This window comes from Protomyctophum bolini, assembly GCF_963924005.1.
Source record: "Protomyctophum bolini genome assembly, chromosome: 19".
Classification (NCBI taxonomy): Eukaryota; Metazoa; Chordata; class Actinopteri; order Myctophiformes; family Myctophidae; genus Protomyctophum; species Protomyctophum bolini.
The window spans coordinates 27,439,533-27,462,681 of NC_137880.1; the positions used below are offsets into that span (position 1 = coordinate 27,439,533).

Consider the following 23,149-nt stretch of genomic DNA (forward strand, 5'->3'; position numbering starts at 1 on the left):
GTAGTAAAGTCCTTGCGTTAACCTAGGTGGAAAATAAATTAGAACAGTGTTTAATTTGGTTTATAGACTATACTGTTTTTCATATACATTATTTATGGACTTATGGTAGATCGTTGTAGGACGTCCTCGAAATGTATGAAAATTGTGTTGTAGCATGGCTTGATTTGTGTTTCCGAGCTCTTCTTTATCAATATATTTGATTATTTTAGAGGCTCCCTATTTGTGTAGCTAACAAAAGGTCTAGCTGTTAGCTAGAATGCATTATCACAAATAATGTCACATCTAAATATTTATGACTTTAATCCCATATAGACAAATATGAATCCATTATTCTATGTCAGAGAAGCAACATTTATTTGTCAAGAATGGCAAAAGGAAAACAAATATACAATTACACCATTCCTGTTCACATTATTTTGTATCAGTTTGTTCTGTATCAACTGACACTTGGTGACAAAGAGCGTATATAGACTGTTTATAGTGTTAATACAGATCCCATTCGGTCTTTTCATACATTTACAGGCAAGGAGTACATGTGCAGTTATATTTGAATCCATAAAAATAAAACTATCACATACTGTAAGAAAACCTCTGTGTTGCAATACACTGATCATCATCACTCATATATACAAAGATTCACACATGCCTAACATTTTACAAAATCCAAATTGTAACTCAGACAATGAATCTGAGAAAATACTAGTAAAAATAGTCATGCCTATAAAATAACCCATTTGTAATCACCTGTGGTAGTGTTGCGTTGTTAACGTATTCTACTGATGGTGGATGTCATGACATCTATAAAAATTAAAATAAAACATCACTGTGCTTATGTTGTGTTAACCCATTTAGGCCTGACGTCGAAATAAAAAAGAATTCTTCTAAATTCTGACGGTTTTCTGAAATACCTCATGTTACATCAGTGGTGCTCAATATTTCATGTCAAGGACCCCAAAAATCATATGTAATTGGCCTCCGACCCCCATCTGAAAATATTTTGTTCCAGGAACCCCCCAGAAGCAAAGATTTGAGTTAAAAACGTTATATATAAATATATATTCCAAATTTGCGGCACATTTTCACGACTTTTCAAAAATAGACCTACAAGCTCGTAGCGCACGCGCTATGAGCTTGTAGATCTGCTATTTTTCAATAGCTAAATTATAACAATGTTTAAAACCCCAAAAGGGGTTCCCGCCCAAAATGCGTTGAAGGCACAAGGAGATTTACAATCCCCAGGATGACTGCAAAGGTTTCCGTGCTTCCATGCTTGGCATGATGATGGCTAGATATGTCCCTGCACGAACCCCATATTGCTGTAGAACCCTGCTGGTCAACGATCCACATGTGTGAAAATTCACATCTTTGACTAGCCAGGGTTAACTGTGAAGACATAAAAAAAATGAAAGTATGTGAATTTCTTGGAGGATAGAAACAACACTGTCACACCATGGCAGACTTTCAAATGTACGCCCGCCCACACAGCAAATCCACACAAATATGCTGTAAGGAAAGAAACGACAACCTACCCAGAAGTCACACGGTGCACAAATAAAAACATGCCTATAAAAATCTGCTTGTTTAAGAACAACAGTCACAATGGTGACCTTGTATCACACAGTGCAAAATATATCAAAACCAAGATGTGCATGCCTACTGTAGATTTTAAATCACACAGTACATGCATCTGGCCACATGGCGCCCTATTAACTGCAAACACACAACCTTTCCACAAAATGCAGTGGTGCAGTTACCCTTTCTCCCCCCCCTCTGTCACTTCCTCAGAAGAAAATATCATCGTCATCTTCGATTGACCAACTCCAGTCTTTCAGGCCAAACGCAAGCAATCTGAAAAAGCATCAGGTTCACAGAGCGGTGAAACTAGGATTCCTAGTTTGGATTCCTAGGTGAAACTAGGATTCCTAGTTTCACCTGCTTTCCACTGCAGGCACGACACATGCCCACTAGTTCAGTAGGAGGAATTACAGAAGCATGATGTTCACGTGCCCATCCAGTTTAAGCTAATGGCTAAGTACTAATTGATATAACATGATGTCATGAAGGTTAGTTAGTGGTTAGACGTTAAGAGTACATCACAGCAGCACAGCGCAGACAGACAGACAGACAGAGAAACTCTGGTCCACTACTTACAGTCTCCCAGCAAGAGAGACATTAGATAGGTGAGAGGGTCAGAGGCGGGGAGGTCAGGGGTCAGTGGAAGATGATGCGGAGCATTGGGCCAGTGCTGAAGGACGAGAGCCAGTTCAATTGTGACCGAGCTATGAGGGCGCATACTGCAATACCTTAAATCAAACACGCATGTGTGATGTAAACTACAAAGCTACAGTTAGTCGATTCCGTTGAAGTCCAGAATCTTTGGCTATTTATTTTTATCATATTGTTATTGAAGAAAGGAGGGACACCCGCACACTGCCACTTGTTAGGTTAACGTAACAACCTTTATTTAAATAGCAGAGCAACGTTTCGATCTTGCGTTGCGGCTTCAAGCCTGAGGAAGGTCGCAAGACCGAAATGTTGCTCTGCTATTTAAATAAATGCTCTTTAACCTAGCAAGTGGCAGTGTGCGGGTGTCCACTCCCTCCTTTCTTCAATGTCTATTATGCCTTGTCACCATCACACCAAATTGGACCAAATTGCTAACTGTGTGTACGGAAGCCTTCTCTTTAATCATAGTTATTGACATGATGTAAATACATCGTAATGGTCCATAGGCTATGAACTGGGCTGGCCTTACTTCATACTCAGAGGTTGAAGTATGAAGTAATGGCAAAATGGCTGCGAGGTGATTAGGTTAATTTGAAAAGGAAGGGTTGTACCTGACGAAGGCCCGTAAGGGTCGAATCGTTGTACCAAATAAAAATGTCCTGGGAGCAGAGACACAGTGTGCGGACAACCCTTCCCCATTGTACGTATATTTTTGTCCAGCACCTGTAGAATTTCTGGAGATGTGCGTGCTTCCTTTTGGATCCTATCTCGATTATGGTTAATTTAACAGAGCTCAAAGCATTAAGCTACAGCAATCTAGGGCTAGGCTGTGCTATATATACACTCAGTATCGGTTTGATTAAGCATGAATATTATAGCGTTATGCCAATATTGATGGTTTAATAGGCAAACAACCTGCCTGTTCCAAGTCACAGCTTTGAATCTGAAACAATGATTTCAACATTGGGAGGATCATTTTCTTATGGCAAAATGAACGGAACGTTTGGAGAAAGCTGGACAATTATTCTGTCTTTAAAATGTAGGTATGTAGGTAAGAAGCGATGTCTCATGGTGAAAGCTAAGAGACACTAATATTTCCAACCGTTTTCATTGCATCCACCTCAACAAATAAAGAAAGGCATAAAGAATGTTAAATAATCAGAATTGCAATCTTTTAAGCTGACAGTGAGAGGCAAATACATTAGTCATTGTGAGCATGGGTTTTATTTATGAATGAGATGGTGTGTTAAATGGAGCCAAATGGAGGAAATACCTAATGTTTTGTAATACATTCAAGCAGGAGTAGGGCTAACTTAAAGGATTTCACTGATGTAAATAGTCTCCCCAGTAAAGTACTCACCTGGTCTTGCCGGCAGGCTGCTGCTGCTGCTGCGATGATCTGCTAGGCTGGATCTTGATGGCCCCACGATGCGGGGAAAGGCTAGGGGAGCTCCTGGGCGAGGAATGGGGCGAGAGGTGAGGAGACGAACGTGGAGCGGGTACTGGAGCGAGGGCTTGTGCTGCAGACAGCGGGCTCCCCGCTGGGAGCTTCCTCGGGATGCGTTTCCTTATACGGCTAACCCAGCGCTGCTGGTCCTCCTGGGAGCTGGCCAATAGCAGCAGGTCTTTGGCGGTGGACATGTCATAGTTCACTGTAAGAATAAAATTTGTATTAGTACATGAAATAGGAAGATATTATATATGTTAATTAGGTAATTAGGCCAGTCTCAATCAGATTTATTTATTATTTATTTCTACTGGCTTTAGGCATTCCTGGCCTTGTTTGATCCTGTGTGTGTGTGCCACTGAGCCCACATGGAAATCACATTTTCATAGAAACAAATGTCGGAAACGGCTCCTGAACAAAAAAAGAAGATAGTTGGCACCACTGAGCGCCAGACGACACACTGACCCTTGCACGGCGCAATGACTTCCTCTTTTCGGTCCAGGTGGTCTTTGTGGCACTTGGTGTGACAGCGGCGACACTCTAGGGCTGGCGGGGGCTTGAAGACGTTCCATAGTGGCCGCGTGCAGGCCTCACAGCTGGAGGGGAAGTGATAGAGGGTAGGGATGAACTCGTGACCCTTGTGGCTGATGTAGGAGGGGCGTTCACCAAATGGCAGGGGCAGAGGCTCCGCCAAAGATTCCTGCTCACGCTTAATTTCTCCTTCATTGGCATACAGGACCTGAAAAAAGGACAAGCGGCGTAAGTAGTTAAAAATAGATAATGTAATAGAGAAGCAGAATATCTGATTTATCATGATAGACTGGCAAAGACAGGAACGGGAGAATAGCATGCTCCCCCAATATAACATGATTAGTTATGGGATTAGAGTAAGCCACCTGGAATATTCTTGGGATTTCTTTGGCGTCTGCACGGTACACATCAGTCTGCGTGACGGGTCGGACATGGAACAACTTACTGTACGAGGGAAAGAAATACGACAATTAGGCTCCTTTGATACCTAAAATCACTGTGTTTACACCATAATATGATGACTACAGTATATACAGCCAAAGATGTAAACCATATAGCAAAATTGTTAACTTTTCTTTTCCTTTTACGGAATAACTCTGATTCTTTTGCTGCACTGACAAGATGCAAGATAGTCAAAATTGTGCTTACAGGAAAAACTAAGTTTACCATTAATTAAATACCATTAATCTGACAGACTCACTCAATTTCCAGTGTCATGAACGGGTTGGACTGCTCTTTGTCCAGTTCACTGTTATAGAACAGGATCTTCTTACTGCTCACTACCACATACTAGAGGGAATAATACAGTTATAAAATAAATAATGTTGACAATAATGGGGATTACAGTTTGTCAAGCAGGGATAATGAAGTGTTACCTTTCTGTCCCAGCCAAACCTCTTGGTGTTCTTCGCAGGAAGTGACAGCCAGCCCTCCAGCCTGGTATCTTTTGAACAGAGAGGAAACAGGAAGATGTGAGAGGGATGACTCGCTTTCATGTGCACAAACACTTCCGGCATTTTAGAAGCTTCCGTCACAAGACACTAAGAACGCTGTGGGAAATAGTTTCCTTTGAAAAAACTAAGCGTACACCTTGTTGTCTGAAACTGTTGGTAGTGGTATGCCTTTCCTTATTGAATGAGGAATGTAAACCGTGGAAATAGGATATTCTGGGGTAAATTAAACTAATAATTTAGACATTTGTGGCAAGTGTCTGGTGAGGAAAAGCCCTGAGGACGAGGTTGCGCTGAAACAACAGAGCTTCTTAATACGGCACAGTTGAGAAGCAGGAGTTAAACTATTAATCTGGTGTCCATGAGGTCAGATGTAGAGTTGCTGGCCTGCTCCATATGTAGGTGATGATCTATTCTACATCATGCTCCATATATGAGCATGATGTAGAATAGCTCATGATGAGCTTTGAGTGTACAGGGTTTGATGAGGTCAGATCAACATATGGAATGTCAGAACAGGTCAGCTCCATATATGGAGATCTACAGGTGGCAGCAGGGGCAGTGTCTTGAGTGTACAGAGTTTGATGAGGTCAGATCAACATATGGAATGAATTCTGTATTGGCCATATATGGAGCGTTTCACGAGGTGTGACTGACGGACTGGAGGTTTTCATAGTAAACTGCGACCTACAGTCGCAATTATGGTATTTTCGGAGTACTGTAAATCCACACAGCAAACGTCACACAGTCAAATAGTCCAAAATGTGGAGGAAACTTTTCCCGTTACACATTTCTTGAGGTGGAACACACCTTTTTAAAAGCAAGCAAGGTGAAGCTGCGTGTATTTGAATATCAAAACAAGATTAAAGTGCAGCAGAGAGAGACAGAGAGGCAGGTAAGCAGGCAGGCAGACAGACAGAGTAAGAGAGAGAGAGACAGGTAAAGACAAAAATAATATGGGTTACGCAGGGACATTGTCAGATAGTTGAGGTCAATTCACTCTGAATTCAACCAGCTCAAACTGCATAGATGGGAAATCGAATAAATAAGTTACCCTGGTACCTGCCATTCAGAAATGTAGGTAGGCACAGCTTATTATCACCAAGAGCTCAATACTTCTACTATAAATTATAGCTGTGCATGTTATAATAATAACAGGGAGATGGCTGGGTGATATGGACAAAATCAAATATATTATGGACTATTGGTGTGTTCACAAAATATTTATGAAATTGTTGGTAAATAATCATCATAATGCTTACAGTATAATAACTAAGTGGGTAAGGGAAAATAATAGAACAGCTAGACTGTATGTTAGGCATGTTCCAAAAAATACATCACTTTACTGTAATGCAGCCTTTAAAACCAGGAAAAGACTATACTTATGTCATATCACGGTATTAAGATTGCCAGGATCCCAGACGATATCAAGTCTCCTAAGTCTACAATATATTGCCCAGGCCTAGCAGGCGGCATGTACAAAATATAAACTCAGGGCCTTGGAATACAAAAAGACATGTGGGAAATAAATTATTTCAAATAATGTATGATGCAAAACCAAGGGTGCACATTTTGAGTGGCTCCATTGATTTGTAAATCTAACTGTTCGGAATAAAGGCCCTCTCATTTTTACGTGAGCCGTCGTATAACATTTCTATTTCAAACTGAGCGGAACAAAAGTGAATTGACCCCGTCAGAGACAAATACATTAGTCATTGTGACTAATGTGTTTAACATAAACATGAACCACCATGCAGTGTCACCTGCATGTTCAGGCTCTGGGGGACGCTCGTAGGTGAGGGCGAGAGGACGACAACCCTGCCTTGGGCGCCCATCCCGCACATCTCCTTCCTCCTCCTCCTCCGTGTCAGAGTCAGAGTCAGAGTCAAAGAGAGTGTGAGCCGATCGGAGGGACGGCCGCGTGCCGATATGGACAGATTTCTGAGTGCGCTGGTAGGTGAATGACATTGACTCCGAGGTGTGGGACTGAGTGATGTGCACTGCACCACATCCATGAGGGGGATGGGAGAGGGGGATGGGAGTGACATGACGTGAACAGAAGAAGAGTAAAGTTGAAAACAAAAAGAGGAAGGGTACGAGAGGAGATGGTCTAAAAGAAATTGAACTGAAAGGACAAAGACACTTGGTGAAAACAGGAAGTGACAGAATGGAACACAGGAAAAGCCCAGGAGAAAAGACTAAACAAAGAGTAATGCAGGAAGTGCAGATTTGTGTGTCCGTTTGCATTTAGAACTGCACGTTGGTGCAAAAGCATTCCATAATGAGCATTTGGAGGAAAAACAAAACAAGTTCATCGGTCTACCTGGGTACCCATCGTCATCCAGGTCGTTTCCACTGCTGATGCTGGTGGAGTCTAGGGAATGAATGCTGAGGGAAGTGATCTGACAACGAAGCTGCTCAATGTCACTGTCCTTACTGTCCAAAGCCATCTGAAGCTCAGTGCGGGTCTGGGTCTCGTCTGCTATGAGCTGAATATCAGACAGACACACAGACGATCATCAGACGTGTAGTTTGTAGCTTGTATTTATAATGGAAGATATACAAACAGAGGGATTTTTCCCCCACAATTTTCAATTTCAATATTTAAGAAGAGTCAATAGTCATTGTGCAACATTTTAGCACATAATATGTGCTAAAATCTGAATGTACTATATTATAGTACATTCAACTCCCTATTGCACAAACGTCTCCATTGTCTCCACAGCAGGATTCTAAATATCCCTCCCTCACCAGAATAGATACTGTGTACATATTGAGAATAGTCACATGGCCGACATTTTGCCCCTGATGGACTGGGCTGGCTCTCCCTCCACCTCCTTCCCACAGGAAAATAGCAACCACGTTGCTGTATATACCTGTAGTATATTCAGTTTTTACATCCACCCTTAATAACCAATTAACCGTGATGAAGGATCCAATGAAGAATCATTGGATCCTTGCACCTAAATATTCTTTGTGTGTTAACAATGGAGGACAACTGACCGCCTGCATCTCATTGAGCTCTCTCTGGTACTTGAAGATGGTGCTGTTGAGCTTCTCCTTCTCCGACCTCAGCTCCAGCTGCAGCTTCCTGTTCTGTTTCTCCTTCCTGCGCACCTCTGTCGTGTCGTTGCCGCGGTGACCGCCGCTCACAGAGTCCCTCCGGTTCATGACCTCCGCCAGCTTGTTGATGGCCTGAGAGCAGCGGGAACAGAGGAGCTTTACCAGAGATGCTTCCGTACGTTAGGAATACTTTCAGAGAACAGGAATACACATGCCATGCGCCTGCAATCAATTCCTTCAACAACTATTAGGTGATTAGAATGGTTAGCGAGAATAGCTCGTCTACAAGCTCAAGCCAATCCGACATCTCACGGAAACATGTAGATCTGCTAATTTCGCAAATACAGTTTAGAATATTTGAGGATCTTTTTACTTCTTTTTTAAAACCTTTTCTGTAATATCACACTGAAATTAGGGACGCCTATTTGAATGGGTTAATGACTTGACCAAAGGAATTTGTTCAGTGTTCAACATGATTTTGAACATCAACCTAGCCATATCACTGTCACACAATAATAACAATAACAATAATAATAATATAAACAATTATAGGACATGCATCATGTGACTGCAGTGACATGAGTACCATACTTCTTAAAAAGATAACGCTGTCAGTATGGATGCTTATGTTTACATTTTCTCTAAAGTCATTATAAAATTGTCAAATGTACCTGAATAATTGATTGAGTGTTTGTTAAACCTCACTGCCCGGTTAATATTGTTATGAACATTAGAATTTTCTCTCAAGACTATTTTCACCTAGCCCTAGACATTCCAAATCAATTCGCACTTCAAAATGAATTAAAAAGCAACATGAATATGACCCGACAGAAACAGCACAGTAAAATGTAATTACCTACTGTATTTCAAGCAATGTTCAAGTCATTGCAAGTAGATTTTATACTGCACTGAAATAAACTGAAACCAGTGGCTTCCTCTAAAATAAGAAAAATGACTTTGAAATATGGCCGGCAGTAAAGTCAAGTATACAGTGAGTCGTAGTTAATGGGCTAAACATGCCAGACCACTGGTATGTTCGTTTAACTCCTTAAGCCCCAAGTTATTTTTATAACTCCGGTTCTCTGATGATAGTATTATATAGTTTGTCATACAATGGCGTGTCGTGCACGGAAGTGTGGTGTCATGCGGTGAAGCTCACAGCTTGTATATATATATATATAATACAGTATATATTCCATAAATTCTGCGTATAATGACAATGACTTGCCCTAGATGATAGAGCCAAATGGACCCTTATGGATCTGTAACTCTGGGAGTGTACAAGTGAAACCAAACTGGGGGTCCTTGAAATTAAACGGGTTTAGAATCTCTGCTAGAGCCGTAAAAATCTTCTCTTATGGGGGGATCCCTGGCATATCTTTTCAAATGGGGGTCCGCAGGCTAATGAGTGTTAATTTGGGGGTCCTCGACATGAAAAAGTTTGGGAACCACTGCTCTATTTGGTTAAATTTGTACACTCAAGTTACTTTACTGTGCATCCATACTGTCACAAACCATCACATACAGTATAAAGTAGAAACCACACACCTGAATCTTTAGAGTCCTCTCATTCTGCAGCTGCTTCTCAAAGGAGAGCTTCATTGACTGCTGAACCTTCTCATCCTCCTTGGCTTTCTGGCGATCTGCATAAACAGGAGAAGAATGTCAATCACATACACATCCATACCGGGCTCCCCCACATTTTGACCTTTTCACGACTATGACATGACATACAGTCCGATATTTTGTTAGATATGGTCAAAGGGTTGCGCTCTGGAATCATTTGATTAGTCTCTGGCCAGAAGGCTAAAAAGCACTTCCTGCTAATAGTTTAAAAAGTCACAGAACATCAAAGTCACAAGCAGGGGATCAGAATATATGAGCTAAGATTTCGTCACAATCCCACATCTCAATTACATTAGCCACATTGAATATCGGAAGAACATACAGCATGTTAAAATAACTAAAAACAGAAACATTAATAGCTACAAAGTCAAATATTTTTGTAAGTCAGATTCTGTTAGCTAATAGTTGAAAATACATTTGTATGTGGTTAATTGTGTCTTGGTCCATTTTCACCATGGCGTTGAACCCTGAGCCACATCGCGACTTGCGACTGTAGGGAGCGCCACATTAATAAACTGCACTCTACATATTTCTGGGATCGGTCTCAGTACAGTGGAACTACGACACTTACATTGCTGCATTTCCTTCAGATGGTTGTTTAGTTCTTCTTTCTCGTTGGCCAGGTTGGCCACATCCACTGTCAGAGTGCGGTTGGACTCCTCCAGCTATAAGGGGCAGCAGGGACACAAGTTAGTTTCCTCATCCAGAGAATGACTTGATATAGTGTAAAAGACCGTCAAATCTGGTTTCTTCACAGAATCACGACGTATTCTGTTCTGTATTGTACGTGTCAATGTTGGGGAATATTCAACATGAATTTGAAGTATCAATCACATACTAATGATAGTAGAGCCTCCAAATTAATTGGACATAGGAATCTTGCATAGCAAAATATGTGTGTTCATGTGAAGAAATGCACACCATTAAGACACCCTGAGGGCAAGAAAGTGCGAGGTCACGCTCAGGGTTGTGCTGAAACTACAGGTATGGCAATGCCCATATAAAAAAAAAAATTACGTTTTCAAGCCGGGTAGGGCGACAAATGTGTGCTAATTAGTAAGGCCAGGCGGGGCCTCAGGCCAGCCCAGTTAGGGCCCAGTAAAGTCGGTGGGGCGAACGGTTCTCGAGTTAAGTGGATTAAATGGTAAATGGTGCATTTATATAGCGCCTTTATCCAAGGCGCTTTACAGAGATTGTGCATTACATTCACCCACACATTCATACACCAATGGCAGCGGAAACCATGCAAGGCACCAACTAGCACATCAGAAGCAATTAGGGGTTCAGTGTCTTGCTCAAGGACACTTCGACACTAACTCTGGGGGAGCCCAGGTTCGAACTGGCAACCTTACGGTTACCATCCAGCCACTCTACCCCTGAGCCACCGCCAAACCGATTACAGACGTACAGACACACACACAGAGACATGGTGCATTTATAGATAGATAGATATTCTAGCTGCTCCCAAACGTCCTCCCTTCTACCTCCCAGACTCACTGAGCTAATGGTGGCCTCTTTGTCACCGAGGTCCTGCCTGTGTCGGGCCATCATGTCTTTGATCTCCAGCTCCTTCATGATCTTCTCCTTCTCCAGGTCGGAGTACTGCTCCTCAGCGATGGAGCGAGCCAGCTGCTCAGAGTCGGCCTTGGTCAGGCTGACCTCCAGCTGACTGGCCAGGGAGTCCCTGTGTGAGGAGGGAACATCAACACCGTTAGTATGGGATAGCAGGAACCTGGGGCTCTCAGTTATTACTGGGGGGATGTGGGATAAAAACCTGGGGGTCTGTTAGTATGGGATAAATCCTGGGGGGTTTCTTTTAGTATGGGATAACAACCTTGGGGTCTGTGTTAGTATTTTCTCTTGAAAAACCTGGGGTCCATAAGTATGGGCTAAATACTTGGGGGTCTGTTACTATGAGACCTGGATCTTTATTAGAATGGGATAAAAAAAAAAACGTGGGGGTCTTATTTGCAGGACCATATCCTATCATAATTCTCTCCAAGGGAAGGAAGGGAGAGCAAGTGTGTTAGCAGTGTGTAGTTAAATGAATGGTGTCCATGCCATGGGTCATATCATCTGGGAAAGCTGCGTATCCATTTAAACTCTTACCGTACCAATCCACTTAAAATCCTCTTAAGCTGGTTACAGTAGGCTAAAAAAAACGCTAATCAAGATTATCTTGGTTAATTCTTAAAGGTCAAACCGATGAGAATATTTTAGTAATGTTATAGAATAGATGATGATTCCTTCACTGCTCCTTTTGTTTCTGTGGCAGCGTAACTAACCAGTTGCCATGTATCTCATAATTCTTTGCTTTCCATGCCAATATGTCAGTTATTCTGCATAGGGCCAGAGTAACATCAGAAAGGGGAATTAATTAGGTTGATCCAGAAAATATGATATCAGTGTAAAAATCTCAACATCTTTGTGAAGATCTTTACTCAAGAATTGCATTTGAAAATTATTCAGGTATTTGCATGCCATTTCAACAATATTCTTGTCATTTACATACTTACATACTTTAACTATTTGTTTTGCTTAAAATACAGCATAAATTCACAATGTTAATCATGCATGTCAAATTATTTCACTGTAAGCAAGAGTTCTTTCCCATTTCAAAGTGTACCCAAATCAGATGTTTGGCCTATCTGGAATAGTCTAAACAGCACAAAATCACATGGAAACTGTTCTTTTGCTAATCATTTTTTAATCACATTCCTTGTTCAGACTGCATTGACCAACCCAATCTGGATAGGAAACACACCTCGTTAGAAGTTGCTTCTAGACCAGCAATGGTGACGGCTATTGGTCAGAGCAAAATGTTAATGCATTACCTTTCCTCCTGGTATTCCTCCAGTCTTTGCAGTGCATCTTTGTAGAGTTTATTCTTCTCATCACACTCCTCCTTCAGCTCCCGAATCTGTGTCTTGTACAGGGTCTAGGGAAAAAAACAGTCAGCATACATTTGGGTAATGGCTTTTACTGAAAGTTTATGGCACAGCATAGCCCAGGTAAATAGAAGAAACCACATAGATTATATAGAACTTTGTCAAATCTGAAGCATTTGTTTTTATTCAGAGTTCTGGCTTCATTAAATAGCGAGTGCGCAGTGCCAGCCGATATTTGCTTGATACTTTATACTTGCAAAACCAAATATATCAAATATAATACATTTATTCCAAGGCAACTTCCATGGGCAGAGAGAGAGGGCATAAGATTGCACTGGGGATTTAATATTGTAACGCAAGGCTGGTGTCCAAGATATCAACCTGGACGGCCTATACAGTAAGACACATACTGTAAGCCAAGGGGACAGCAGCAGAGAGCCGAAAATAAGATAAACGCAAGTTACCGTGAAATATTGCTCTGCCTCCAGTTGGTCCTTTAGTTCCTTCAAGTGTCCCTCAGCCTCCAGTCTCTCTCTGTGATAGGACAAAACAACTGTCAAGTAATGTATAACTCTCTGTAGTCCTGTTTTTGTCAAACAGGGCAAGGCAACGAGCACTAACCTGCAAAATACTGAGTTACTGTTAATTTGGCTCAGAGAAAGTGTAAATGTAACCAAGCACTACTTCCTCTAGTCATTTCTTGACAGGTGCACGGTCAAGAAAGGTATTTTACAGTCAACAGCACTCACTCATTCAAAAATGTCCTTCAGGATTACTACCCAATCCAATTTAAAGGGCATGAAACCCTTTTCTTTCTTTATTTGTAGTTTGTTTTCCAGTTTATGTTAAAAACGAATCATCATATTTATAATGGAAGTGATTCTAGAGTGTGTCTGTTTACATTGACAACGTTGACTACTCTCTATGCTTGCAGACAGTGGCACAACCATGGTTCAGTCTGGACATGCACCTAAATGTAACACCAATATACATTTGATTAGCTGCAGGGCAGTGCAGGCTGTGTTGTTTATACGGTCAGTCTTATGCAGCCCGCCATGACTTTACTCTGCTATAGTTTTTAACCTGAACTGGATAACAAACTACAAACCAGCCTAGGGATTAACCTCCCTTTAATAAAAGTAGCCTACCTGAAGGGCATGATGCAGAACAATCCCACTTGCTTGTATCTGGACTAGTATTTCATGCAGGTTAGAATTAGAACTAAACAAAACATACTCTCCCCCCATGCCTTAGGCCTGGTGGAGACAATAATGAAATACTGTGACTCAGGTTCTGTGTGGATGTCTGTGCATGTGAGCTCAAGTAAGTGTGTGTGTGTGTGTGTGTGTGTGTGTGTGTGTGTGTGTGTGTGTGTGTGTGTGTATGCGTGCATGACCTGCGTAGGTCGTGGGTCTGTTTCTCCAGGGTCTGCTTCAGGGTCTGCTGCTGGTTGAGTTCCTGTTTCAGCTGTTTCTCAGAAGAACGCATAACTGACACCTGCTGCATCTGCGTCTTCAGGTCGTTCTGACTCAGACTTCGCTTCTGAATCTCCTGCTCCAGACGCAAGCTCAGGTTTGTCACCTGGAACGGATGCACACAAACCCAGAAAAAAATATAGTTAAAAAATGGTAATGTAACATATAATGTTAATACCACATCGGTGGATCACATTGTGAGCTAGATTGGCTATTTTTGGCAAGTCTGTCATGGATTGTGATCATCCAATGTACTTAGTTGACTGGGGTTCCCCGAGAGCTCCATCTCTTCCACAAAAAGCTCTTCGCATTTGTGTTTTTAAGGAAGAACACCATGCATCCGATCTGTAGTACATCATAATATCTCAACAAATCTCTCCTAATCGTCCTAATCGTCGACTGTACACGTTTAGGAGTACAGTACCTGCACACCTAAAATAGGCTGTCCCAACTAAGGCTCAAGCCCCAACTATATCCATCTCTAACATAAACCTAACCATTTCATTGATGGAGCTTGTTGGGGGAAGTACAATTTCAATTACAATTTAGATATTAAGCAGAAGCTTAAGAATGGCTTACAATAAGCAAGGTACATAATCACATACACTGAATGCAGCGAGAACAGTAGTGGTTCAAGAATCTAGGACACCAGGCAAACCATCTCTAAACCACCTCTCTAAATAACATGCCATCTAAATTACATTCTTAATGTTTGTGGGGGATCCGCTCATCATCCGCACGTAATACCGACGGAGCATTAGTCCGGCATGCGGGAACCGCTCGAACATGTGCTGCTCCCGTGCTTGCGGTTATGGTTAGGTTAGGGTTTGAGGTAGGTTGTCGTTTGTTGGACCAATGACTAGTCTGAACTAAGTACTGCACCCTGTTTGTGGTCAAGAAAAACAAACCTAAGAAACAGTACACAGCCTCTGAGTAAATGTTGCCCGAGAGATATTTAGATTCAGGGCAAGAAAGTCCCTTAACCAAGAGCACGGGAGAAGGCTCAATGCAAAATGTCACGCACACACCTCATCAGAGAGCATGTCCTTGTTTTCCTTCAGCTTATCCAGCTTTTCCTGGGACTGCTTGTAGTCACAGTCCAGCAAGGAGTGGTCTTTCTGTAGCTGCAGCAGCTCACTCTCCACCTGCAGCTTGGAGTTACGCTCCTCCTGAAGGCTGCGCTCCACCTCTGGAACACGCACAAGATAAAGAAACAGAAACATGAGGCGACTAATGATACAGATTAGCTCAATTGTCCTGGATACTAGGGTTTGATCTGACAATACAAAAAGCATTCTTGCTGCTTAACATTTTTGCCTAACGTACTGCAATTAAGGTCAAATAGTTTAGGAAGTTAGTTTTAGGATTGATTTATAGAATTTACAGATTACTTTAAAAAAACGATATGGCTCGGCAGGCTCAGGTTGGGTACATTAAAAAGGGTACTGGCCTGGCATGCAAACATATCTGATAATCACTCAAGGCAACTGTACCGCATCAGTAGCAGTATCGTTTGACTGTAGACAATGTAACCAGTGCTACAAAAGATATGTGGAAAGTGACAAAACACCAATATATATTTCGAAACCTGAACAGTGGCTTGTGGCCAGAAGGTTCCCAGTTAAATCCCCCAGACTGGCACGGAAAATTACACGTTGAATGAGCAACACTCACCCCTGCCTCAATAATACAGTTGCCCTTGAGAAAGGCATATAACCCCCAAACTGCTCCAGGGGAATGAATGCGTGGGAATTAATGGGTGTAACTTCATGCGAGTGTGAAACAGGGCGTCAACATCAAGCTGATTTTTGGGACTGTGACTGTACATTGTCACAGTTACTTGACAATTCGCACACATTAATCTAAATATAGTCTAGAATTAATAAGTATGAAATTGCATTGAGGTGTGGCACCGCTCTGCCATTCCGCCAGCCTAATCTAGAATAATCAAGATTCAAGAAGGTTTATTTGTCTTTACTGAGAGGTGAGGTCCGCAAGACTGTGCTTACAGCAACAACAATAATAACACTGGATATGATTTTTTTTAAAACATACTTTTTAAATTAAGGATCTATGCTGAAAAAGTATCAACATCAGTGTAGTGTACTGTCAGTCTGTCACACAGTACACTTTACAGTGTGTGTCAAATGCTTTTTTAAGAATTGCAGTGGCCTGTGCTGTTCAGTTTTCTTACATCTCTTTCCCCTCCCTCATAGTCACCTTTCAAGGCTCCGGACTTGGCCTCCTCAATGGACTGGTAGATCTTGTTTTCATCAGCTAGCTTGGCTTTGGTGGCCCTGTGTTCTGCCTCCTCCTGTTCCAGACTCTGCTGCAGGGTCTTCAGCTTGAAGGTCAGGTCGATCTCCTGGTTGCTCTTCTCCTGTGGAAGCAACAGGACCAACACGCTCACTTGATGGTCTGGGATTTAAGAACCATGATGTGAATATGGCCAATTACACATGATTGCACTATGGCATGATTAGTATCTCACTTGTGCTATTGTGAACTTATTGTGTGGTACTAAGGCAAATTTCCTTAACTGTCGATAATACAGTCAATCTATCATCATTAAGTTAAAATGTTAAAAAAAAGAGTGTCTGTCTGTGGAACTGGGCAGGAATCTGAATGACTGTCTCAATATTAATTGAGTTGTCTCAATATTAATTGAGTAGTGTAGTATCTACTAGGTTATTAGAATGTTATTAGTAGTATCTTTAGTGGAACATTTCTTTTCTCAATGAATTGGTTGCTATAGGATGCTACTTAATGTTGTCTATTTGCTCTATGTCTGTCTCACAGGTGGATGGTGCATAGCTCTGTATGTATCTGCCAATGGCATCGACAACACCAAATTCTGGTTAATGTAAATGATATTCTTTAGCTTCTTGGAATGTTGGCACACTAAACTAGTAGCACATTTGTTGCATTATTTATATTTATTTTCATAATTTAGTTTTCAAGCTAACCTTGTACCATATACATAGAATATGGAATCATACTTCAGGATACCATGCATATTTGAATCATGAATTATGTTAAACCTGGGTGGAGAGAGTCGATAATTAAGTCTCTATGTGTGCTTAAACAATGGCTTTTGTAACTCCAGGGGAGCAGTGGCTGCAGATATTGAATTGAATCTCGTTAAACAATGTTACCCGGTCAAGGTCAGTAAGTCTCTTTTGTAGCTGCTTCTTCTCAGCCTGGGCCTTGGAGAGAGAGGTCTTCACATCCTTCACCTCCTCTTCCAGACCTGAGATGCGTCCTGTAGACAAGAGAGACGGGGTTGAGTGAACAGGGAAGAGCGAGTGAGAACAAAAAGTCTTAAAGGCATGTAATGGACATGTGGTTTTGATGTTGCTGGCTGGGATGTGTTATTCTGCCTTGAATTGGTCGAATTAATTATCATTTTGCAGGTTAATAAGGATTTGGCTTGACGCAACCTTTTGGAAATGCAGAAATAGGAAAATGTGTTGCATTTTAAAATGCAGGCGATCATCATACATTAGGTGAGGCATTGCACCATCCCCTGCACAACTGTTGCCTTCTAATGTGCCAAAACAACACACACTTTCCCTAGCACAAACTCCACCCAAATTTGACAGGGAGGGGAAAAAAGAAAGAAAGAAAAAAAGAGACATCATCAGTGCAAACAGGCAGCGCTTTTGTTACAATAATGCCCCCTCTTAGGGAAATGCCTTGTTTTTATATATTATGTCCCCTCTTAGTGAAAGGCCTACTTTGCAAGTTTGCAAGGACCAAGTATTCTCAAGTTCTTGAACAAAAGGGTCTCACAAGAGGTACTGGCTCTGGTCTAGGTTTGGCTTTTATAAACCTCTGGCTTTAGTCAGGGCCAGACTAAGCCCTTTGAACAGATGTTTCCATCAATGATCAGCTCTTTCCCCAGTCAACAATCTACATCTAAATCTGGGTCCAGCTCTGAGGTCCAATTTCTGTGTAATTCCTTTTTTTCCCTGCGACCATTTGCACATACTGTACAGTAGTATACTCCAGCAGCGTCGCCACAGCTGGCCTATTAAGTCCTATTTTTCACGTCCAAAACAGTTTAATTAACTACAGTATAACAAGGAATGGAAGCCAATGTCTACTGGATGCAATAATTGCATGGAACATAATATACCATTAAATAAATAAATAAATAATTTTAACCATGGTGGTAAGGTCTTTCAGTCATGTAAGGTTTCTGCTGAGCATACCTCTGGAATTAATATGCACCGAATATTTTAACAACTAGCTACTTTTTCTTTACTTAATAACCTGAGAATTTGCATTCCCTTTCAAGTCCTTATCTGCACACAGACCTCACTACACATTACTAATCCCCAGGACCAAGCCCCCACCATCCACCCCCAGAAACGTGCCTGCACAGAAATGTGATGTGATGTCTTCTTACCACCCCCCCCCCCCTCCTATGCGTCTGCCCCTATCACCCCACCCCTTCTTTGTCTCTCTCTTCTGCTTTCTTTTTCTTTGATGTTGCTAGAAAGTAGAAAGATGTATTTTTGGCGCTGCTCTGCGGCGACATGGGCATAAGGGCTACGCTTGCCTGCGGGCCCCTTGTCTAAGACAAATTTCTTCCTCGGGAGACAAATAATAAAGAACCTTGAACCTTGAATCATTACCATTAAAATCAAGCTGTATTTTATCAATGGCTCAAGGCCCCCCATCTAAAAGGCTTATCACGACTCTCTTTGGAGTGGTTCGACCTTGTTAAGGACACCTGGGATGCCATCTCTATAGAGTGTCGCAGTTGGCTTTGTCCACGGCGTAAACGTCTTTAAATAAATACTTTTTGAAAAGTCTATGAGGAAAATGAACGGGGAATTATTTTCCGGGTCTCTCGAGGGGGCGGGACTGCGATGCTCTATTCCAAGTGTTAACGGTCTGCGATGTCTCACCCTGCAGGTCAGTGATGGTCTCTGTCCCCAGGCTACGGTCATGTCTCTCAGACTCCAGCTCTGCCTGCAGGCCCATAAGCTGCTTCTCCAGCTCCATCTTGGCACTTTCCAGTTGACTGCATTTGTCCTGCAGTTCCCTGAGGCTGACCTCCAGGCCCTGAGCCTGCCTCTGAGCCTCCGACTGGCTCTTCCTGAGTCGCCCTGCACCTTCCTGCTCAGCCTGAAGCAGAGCGCTCGCCTCCTCCAGCTAGAGATGAGCAAAACAGCATTTCTTGCTTATGAAATTACATGACTGTTCAATCACATGATGTAGCACAAAGTGTGTGTGTATGCTAGGCCGACAACCAAATCCAAGATCCACACAGCCACGCCATTCCCATGTGAGATCCACATGGAATTTATATACCATGTGTACTACATATAGTACTACACAGGCAGGCACCCCGTTCAATTTACCAGCCAGTATTGTTTTTTTTTACCTATCAAATATTTAATGGTCTTTAAACGACCAAAACACTATACCGTAGAAATGTAGTATTTTTAATTTTAAGCAAATCTTCCAAATCATGTTTCTCAGTTTTCAATTGTCTACTGCTGTATTATGAAACAAATGGACAGGAATGGTAGGTAAATCACATGCACTATATTATACAGTATGTAGACTCAAGGTAACAGCTGTGCTCCTCACCTGTCTCTGCAGGTGTATGTTCCTCTCATTGGATATATGGGAGTTCTGGTTCCTCCTCTTTAGTTCCTCTAGCTGGTCCCTTAGGTTGTTCACTGGGAATGATCAGGAACAACGGTTAGTTTCTTATTATTCTTTGAGAAACACATACGGGTATTTTGGTGCGTGGCCGAATACTCCATTTTCCTTCATGGGGTGAAAATCTTAGAGTATATATGAATAGAGACGGCACCCGGAGGAAACCCTGAGGCGGAATGGACATAGTGGCCGGATTTGGTATTGCAGTTTGAACCCAAACACATGAACGCGCTGGTCCGTTGACTATCATTGCGCACGTTCATGATGACACGTGAACGCTGTTTCATACGTGAACGCACGTGAACGTGTGCAATGATAGTCAACGTCACCGCGTTCATGTGTTTGGGTCCAATCCATCCCAGAATGCACTCTGTTCCTACTCAGAAGGAGGAGTGAAATAGCCTCATGCACTTTAGAGCAACTTAATGCAAGTGGATGGGAGGAGAAATCCGGTGCCGTCTCTATTCATACTCTAAGGTGAAAATAAGTAGGAGACCCCCAGGGGTCTATACTAGGGCCCCTCTACACTAAATATATTTGCCAGAAATACCAGATCTACAACCTCACAAGCACTGTGGCGCGTTGTGAGCTTGTAAATCATTTATTTTTGCTGAATGTTCCCTAGAATATGGAAGCTAGCTTCATTAACTCATATGTTCACCCATAAGGATAAATTGTTACAGGATTTTATTTAAGTTACGTTACGTCAAGTCATTGGAACAAAGGAGACCGCAAAATTATGAGTTCCTCACATTCATTCTCCAGAGTGCGTTTCCTGTCCGTCTCAATCTCCACCTTTCGCAGGTTCTCTGCATTCTGGTGCTGCAACAGAGCTCTTTCTCTCTCCATCTGTCTCAGAGAAGACTCCACACGCTGCCTGCTGCTCATCTGGGCACACAGAGACAGCTCAAATGAACAACCTGGCATCACTATTCTGGGCATCTCATTAGGAGCAAAGTTTTAAAACATTTTCAAAAAAGAAAATTATTAGAAGATTTACAGGCTTTATACAGGTTGTTGCATCGGCTATTTTCACTACACAACAGCATCGTACAACAAATTATAAATTAGACATAAGTGGTTAAGTCCAACTTAAGAACAATTAACAAAAGCTAAATTAAGAACTTTCCGTCTACAGTATCCTGCACCAGCCCTGGTGACTGTAGGATAAATACAACTTAATGTAGGGCCTAAGGAATCGTTCATTAATATCGATCCATCGGTCCGTTCATCCAATCCTTTACTGTACCTCATCTTCTAATTCTTCTACCAACTTCTCTAAACGGCTGGTGGAATTTCTGTTGACAAAGAGCAAAGACAAAACCAGAGACATTCACGTGATTATACAATTTGATGTGATTATATTCAATTCAGTTTTGATTCAATTATATATCAAAACATACTAAGGGCACGGTCATACTGAACTTTTATTTGACCCATGAGGGACGGATTCTGCCAATGCATTTCAATGGATAGATAGGGGCAGGTATCAATAAGATTTATCTTCTTCCTGCTCCTTTTATTTTCTGTTATGGAATATGTAAAAAAGTACAAAGTAAAATGAATACCGGTATATATCATGTAAAGCCCAGACCAAGAGCATGCTTAGACTGTTGCCCTTCATGAGGCGGTTTAGAGTCCCTAAAAACAAATGGAAAAAAGGGGAAAAAAACACTCCATTCCCATTGGAATACATTGGCAGAATGCACCCTCATAGAGTAAAAGTATACTGTAGACAGAGAGTGACCGTGCCCTTATACTTTTTTAAAGACTATTCAAGCTTGTGTCTCAGAAGTGGTATTGACAGTGAGAATCAGACCCGTCTGAAGTGAGTGGTGCTGTACTGTACTGTACTGTACTGTACTGTACTGTACTGTACTGTACTGTACTGTACTGTACTGTACTGTACTGTACTGTACTGTACTGTACAAGCCTCCCTGGCGTGTATGTGTGTGTGTGTCTGTGTCTTAGGCTGCGCAACAGCGACACACATAGCTGTTATAGGAGTGGCTAGCACCACTCAAAAAAGGTGTCAACAACACTCAGCCATACTTGTTCTTCTGCTCCAGGTCATGTTTGGCCTGCATCTCATGGTTGAGCTGATCCTCCAACTGCCGTTGCTTCTCCTGCAGCTAATACATACACAGAGCAAACCTCAATATACTATCATCATCATCAGAAAACAAACCATTATCACTGCATCATCGGTTAATGACACAGAACAAACCTCGTTATCACGGCATGGTCAATCTATTCTCTATACCAGTGGTTTTCGTATCAAAGCCCATTATTTATTTGTCATTTGAGCCACGGGCCACCATTTGATGAAATTTAGCCTCTCAGACCCAAAACTAAAGAAGTTAGTTGAAGTTGGATAAGATTTTGTCCACAATTCCATGCTGTAATGATGTGGTCCCATAGGGGAGATAACAGGGAAAATAACAGTGAAACGATCAAAATAAGAATAATTTGTGTGTACTTCCTAATACAGGTGTTTAACAATAATTTAGCTCTTGAGAACGTAAAATGCTATGTTTCATTTTACACTCTCAAGAGTTAGACATCTAATAAAGGTCCATTTGGTTACCAACTCTCCATCATTTAGCTGGGGACCACCTGTAGCCCCCTCAAGGACCACTCTATATTCATGTTAAATGGCAATATCATGCAATCTGAGAACATTTGTCCTGAATTTTGCAGCGTATGCCCACGGTTTGATGACGTACGGTGGGGAAAAAATCAATCATCATCTTCAGAGTACTGTGTGCCTACAAACCTATAACATGCCAGGAATACCTTACCTCTCTCTTACTGTCTGAGCAATATTCTTTTTTTTCTGAGCTATCCACAGCGTCTTCAGAATCTTTGCTTTTATTTGCACTCAGTAGCCTGAGAGGAAAGGGAGAATTAGAGAAGTGGGTATGAGACCAACTTTACCTGAGCATGATTTTCACAAGTTATGCCAATGTCTCTCTCCCTACTAACCAGGTCCATGCCCATTCACTGACCAAGGACACGCAACAAAAACCTCTTAATTTAAGAATTTGAAATCTACCCAATACCATAAGGTCTTCATTGGGAATATTTAGTTATTTAATTTGTAAGGGACCATGTACAGTGTTAAACATAAAATAGTCCCTCAGCAGTCCCTTTGACAGCTCACAAATAAAAACATGTTTTTGTCAAATGTTTGCTTGTCAAAATAAAAGCAAGATTATTTGCATACATGAAAGACCATGAGATAAAATGTCAAATGTTGTTTGG

The 23,149-nt window shown here is 41.7% G+C and overlaps 1 protein-coding gene across 5 annotated transcripts in view; it reads right to left on the bottom strand.

Annotated features, from left to right (window-relative positions):
* Positions 1 to 337: 337 nt before the first annotated feature.
* Positions 338 to 23,149, bottom strand: part of LOC308333725 (rho-associated protein kinase 2-like) — a 42,630-nt gene continuing 19,818 nt past the window's right edge. The window contains exons 10-35 of one of the 5 annotated variants that reach the window (XM_080790190.1): positions 22,687 to 22,774; positions 21,938 to 22,017; positions 21,135 to 21,183; positions 20,638 to 20,773; positions 19,811 to 19,902; positions 19,123 to 19,369; positions 17,362 to 17,468; positions 16,427 to 16,586; positions 15,235 to 15,395; positions 14,128 to 14,312; positions 13,196 to 13,265; positions 12,678 to 12,781; positions 11,341 to 11,527; positions 10,415 to 10,508; positions 9,766 to 9,860; positions 8,158 to 8,349; positions 7,478 to 7,643; positions 6,918 to 7,154; positions 5,080 to 5,147; positions 4,905 to 4,993; positions 4,570 to 4,648; positions 4,139 to 4,412; positions 3,587 to 3,878; positions 2,152 to 2,245; positions 1,755 to 1,848; positions 338 to 1,383 (exon numbers count right to left, since the gene is read on the bottom strand). In XM_080790190.1, coding sequence (XP_080646316.1) covers positions 2,212 to 2,245; positions 3,587 to 3,878; positions 4,139 to 4,412; positions 4,570 to 4,648; positions 4,905 to 4,993; positions 5,080 to 5,147; positions 6,918 to 7,154; positions 7,478 to 7,643; positions 8,158 to 8,349; positions 9,766 to 9,860; positions 10,415 to 10,508; positions 11,341 to 11,527; positions 12,678 to 12,781; positions 13,196 to 13,265; positions 14,128 to 14,312; positions 15,235 to 15,395; positions 16,427 to 16,586; positions 17,362 to 17,468; positions 19,123 to 19,369; positions 19,811 to 19,902; positions 20,638 to 20,773; positions 21,135 to 21,183; positions 21,938 to 22,017; positions 22,687 to 22,774 — 3,286 coding nt within the window. In that variant the 3' untranslated portion in view covers positions 338 to 1,383; positions 1,755 to 1,848; positions 2,152 to 2,211. The remainder of the gene's footprint in view (positions 1,384 to 1,754; positions 1,849 to 2,151; positions 2,246 to 3,586; positions 3,879 to 4,138; positions 4,413 to 4,569; positions 4,649 to 4,904; positions 4,994 to 5,079; positions 5,148 to 6,917; positions 7,155 to 7,477; positions 7,644 to 8,157; positions 8,350 to 9,765; positions 9,861 to 10,414; positions 10,509 to 11,340; positions 11,528 to 12,677; positions 12,782 to 13,195; positions 13,266 to 14,127; positions 14,313 to 15,234; positions 15,396 to 16,426; positions 16,587 to 17,361; positions 17,469 to 19,122; positions 19,370 to 19,810; positions 19,903 to 20,637; positions 20,774 to 21,134; positions 21,184 to 21,937; positions 22,018 to 22,686; positions 22,775 to 23,149) is intronic. The other 4 variants (XM_080790188.1, XM_080790189.1, XM_080790192.1 and 1 more) reach the window with 4 other exon arrangements.